The sequence below is a fragment of the Muscardinus avellanarius genome, assembly GCF_963383645.1.
Source record: "Muscardinus avellanarius genome assembly, chromosome: X".
In the NCBI taxonomy this organism is placed as follows: domain Eukaryota; kingdom Metazoa; phylum Chordata; class Mammalia; order Rodentia; family Gliridae; genus Muscardinus; species Muscardinus avellanarius.
The window spans coordinates 85479320-85482451 of NC_137792.1; the positions used below are offsets into that span (position 1 = coordinate 85479320).

Here is a 3132-nt window from a genome sequence, read left to right on the forward strand (position 1 = left end):
TTACAAGCGTGCGCCACCATGCCCAGCCCCTTTCAACTTTTAAGAGACAGAGGTAAAATCAACATAGCTCAGTAGAACATTCTTTGTAGACATGGAGAGGAGATTGAAAAAATGTCAGCCTTTATTAAAATAAATATGTAGCTGTCGTGCATATACATTTTTAGCAGTTATATTTAATGTTGGCTTCACTTTTAATTTCTCATTGAAATAAAAGTATAGACTTTCCCTTTTTACCTCCCAAAGAAAAAAATACCTTTTGAGGAAATAACAATGTTTATCAGCCAGGTGTCATGGTGCACATATGTAATCCAATTATTTGAGAAGCTGAGACAGGAGGATTGCAGATTCAAAGCTAGCCTCAGCAACTTAGTGAGTCTCTCAGCAACTTAGACCCTGTTTACAAATAAAAAAATAAAAATAAGGCTGGGGATATAGCTCAGAGGTAGAATGCCCCTGAGTTCAATCCCTAGCAACACACACACACACACACACACACACATAATGTTCATCAGCAATCCCAAGATATGTGTATACCAATTGTTCATCCAAATAACTTTATTTTCATTATGGGATTTTATTACATTAATAATTGTGATAATGTATTGGTAACCATTTAGTCTTAGAAACAAAAGGGTAAATATTAACATACATGTTATTGCTGTCAAGAAGCTTGACTTAGATATATTCAAAACACTTAAGGACATTAGCGATCAGTTAAATAAAACCTTAAAGGCGGGCGTGGTGGCGCACGCTTGTAATCCCCGCACTTGGGAGGCTGAGACAAGAGGATCACACAGGTTCAAAGCCAGCTTCAGCTACTTAGTGAGGCTCTCAGCAACTTAGTGAGAACCTGTTTCCAAATAAAATATAAAATGGGTCTGCGAGTATAGCCCGGGGGTAGAAAAGCCCCTGAGTTCCACCCCCAGTACCACAAAAAAAGTAAATAAATAAAGCCTTAAATTGAAAAGAGAAATATCAGCATTGTTACCATTGGTGGTTTGCCAATTATAGGTGGTTTTAGCTGTTCAATTTAAAGTCTTGACTTAAAAGTCCATTTATATTTTCTGAGGTATTTTAATAATAGTCTTCAAGCTTGTGATACAAAATTCTTAAGAGAATGATGGACAATATAACGTTGGTTTCTAGGGCTAACGCTTTGATTTAGTTACTTGGTTAATTAGATGAACTGCAATAATAGCCTTCCTACAGCAACTTCTACTTCACAAAGGAGTTTTTGCAAAGTTCCAGTTTATACTATACACTAATCAAATACCATTGAAAGCTAAAGATTCTGAGAATGCTTGGTACCATACACAACTAACTTGGTTTCAAATCGGAAAACCTTTTTTAAACATTAAAAACAAAATGTAAGTATATAAGTGATAACAAATTAAATTACTCGACTAAGTATATTAAGGGTCTTCTTCTTCTTTATAGGAAAAAATGCTTTCTGAAAGCAGTTTGTTTTTGAAGGGTGTGATGCTCGGAAGCATTTTCTGTGCTTTGATCACTACTCTAGGACACATTAGGATTGGTCATGGAAATAGAATGCACCACCATGAGCATCATCACCTACAAGCTCCTAACAAAGAAGATATCTTGAAAATTACAGAGGATGAGCGCATGGAGCTCAGTAAGAGCTTTCGGGTATACTGTATCATCCTTGTAAAACCAAAAGATGTGAGTCTTTGGGCTGCAGTAAAGGACACTTGGACCAAACACTGTGACAAAGCAGAGTTCTTCAGTTCTGAAAATGTTAAAGTGTTTGAGTCGATTAATATGGAAACAAATGACATGTGGTTAATGATGAGGAAAGCTTACAAATATACTTTTGATAAGTATAGAGACCAGTACAACTGGTTTTTCCTTGCACGCCCCACTACATTTGCTATTATTGAGAACCTAAAGTACTTTTTGTTAAAAAAGGATCCATCCCAACCTTTCTATATAGGCCACACTATAAAATCTGGAGATCTTGAATATGTGAGTATGGAAGGAGGAATTGTCTTAAGTATAGAATCAATGAAAAGACTTAACAGCCTACTCAATATCCCTGAAAAGTGTCCTGAACAGGGAGGAATGATTTGGAAGCTATCTGAAGATAAGCAGCTAGCAGTCTGCCTGAAATATGCTGGTGTATTAGCAGAAAATGCAGAAGATGCGGATGGAAAAGATGTATTTAATACCAAATCTGTTGGGCTTTTTATTAAAGAGGCAATGACTAATCACCCCAACCAGGTAGTAGAAGGATGTTGTTCAGATATGGCTGTCACTTTTAATGGACTGACTCCTAATCAGATGCATGTGATGATGTATGGAGTATACCGTCTTAGGGCATTTGGACATCTTTTCAATGATGCATTGATTTTTTTACCTCCAAATGGTTCTGATAATGACTGAGAAGTGGAACAAGAGCATGTAATTTGATCACCATGCAGGACATGTGTTATCATGGAATGTTTCTTTTTCTCTTCTAATCTGGTACCATTGGTATAACCACACAATAAAGATTACTAGTACATTTTGAAATGGGGTGGTATTTTTTCCTCAAAACACTTAATGAAAAAGTTTAAATTTGTTGGAAATAAATGTTTTAAGAATCCTTTTGCAAATAAAGAATATTTATCTATATGTGATAAATTCTAAATTATTAACATTAAAATTCTCTGTGGCACATAGTTTTGCTTATTGGTTAAAATTTAACATGTCTGTTTAGCTTTCTAATATATTCAAATGAAATCTCTAGTTCTGAATTTGTGATTAAAGCCAACTTTTAGCTCTGTGTTTCCTTTACTCCTAATGTAGACTTATGCTCTAGGCTTCCCCAAGTGCTACTTGATTTGCCTTCTCAAAATATACAACCAAGCAAATGTTCCTGGCCAGTGTTAAAAGTCGAATTCTATTCCTGTGAGAAAAACTGAAAAAATACTTATAAAGGCCAAGTAATTTCCCAGATAACTGATTTGGTGACATTCCTCAGTATACACAATTTCTGTGTGATTCTGTGTACTTTGGTATGGATATACTAAAACTGGAGTGGTGACAACAAAGAATGTAATGTTATTTAACCGTGTCTTTTAACAGTTAAGCTCTGAGCTGCAATTTGAATAAAAATGTATCTGTTGAGATTTA

The 3132-nt window shown here is 35.2% G+C and overlaps 1 protein-coding gene across 1 annotated transcript; it reads left to right on the plus strand.

Moving 5' to 3' along the window:
• Positions 1 to 1443: 1443 nt before the first annotated feature.
• C1GALT1C1 (C1GALT1 specific chaperone 1) lies at positions 1444 to 2400 on the plus strand (the record flags this gene model as incomplete). Its single annotated transcript, XM_080719502.1, has 1 exon — positions 1444 to 2400. One exon carries the CDS (start codon positions 1444 to 1446, stop codon positions 2398 to 2400), a length of 957 nt encoding a protein of 318 aa, XP_080575628.1.
• Between the last annotated feature and the right edge of the window lie 732 nt (positions 2401 to 3132).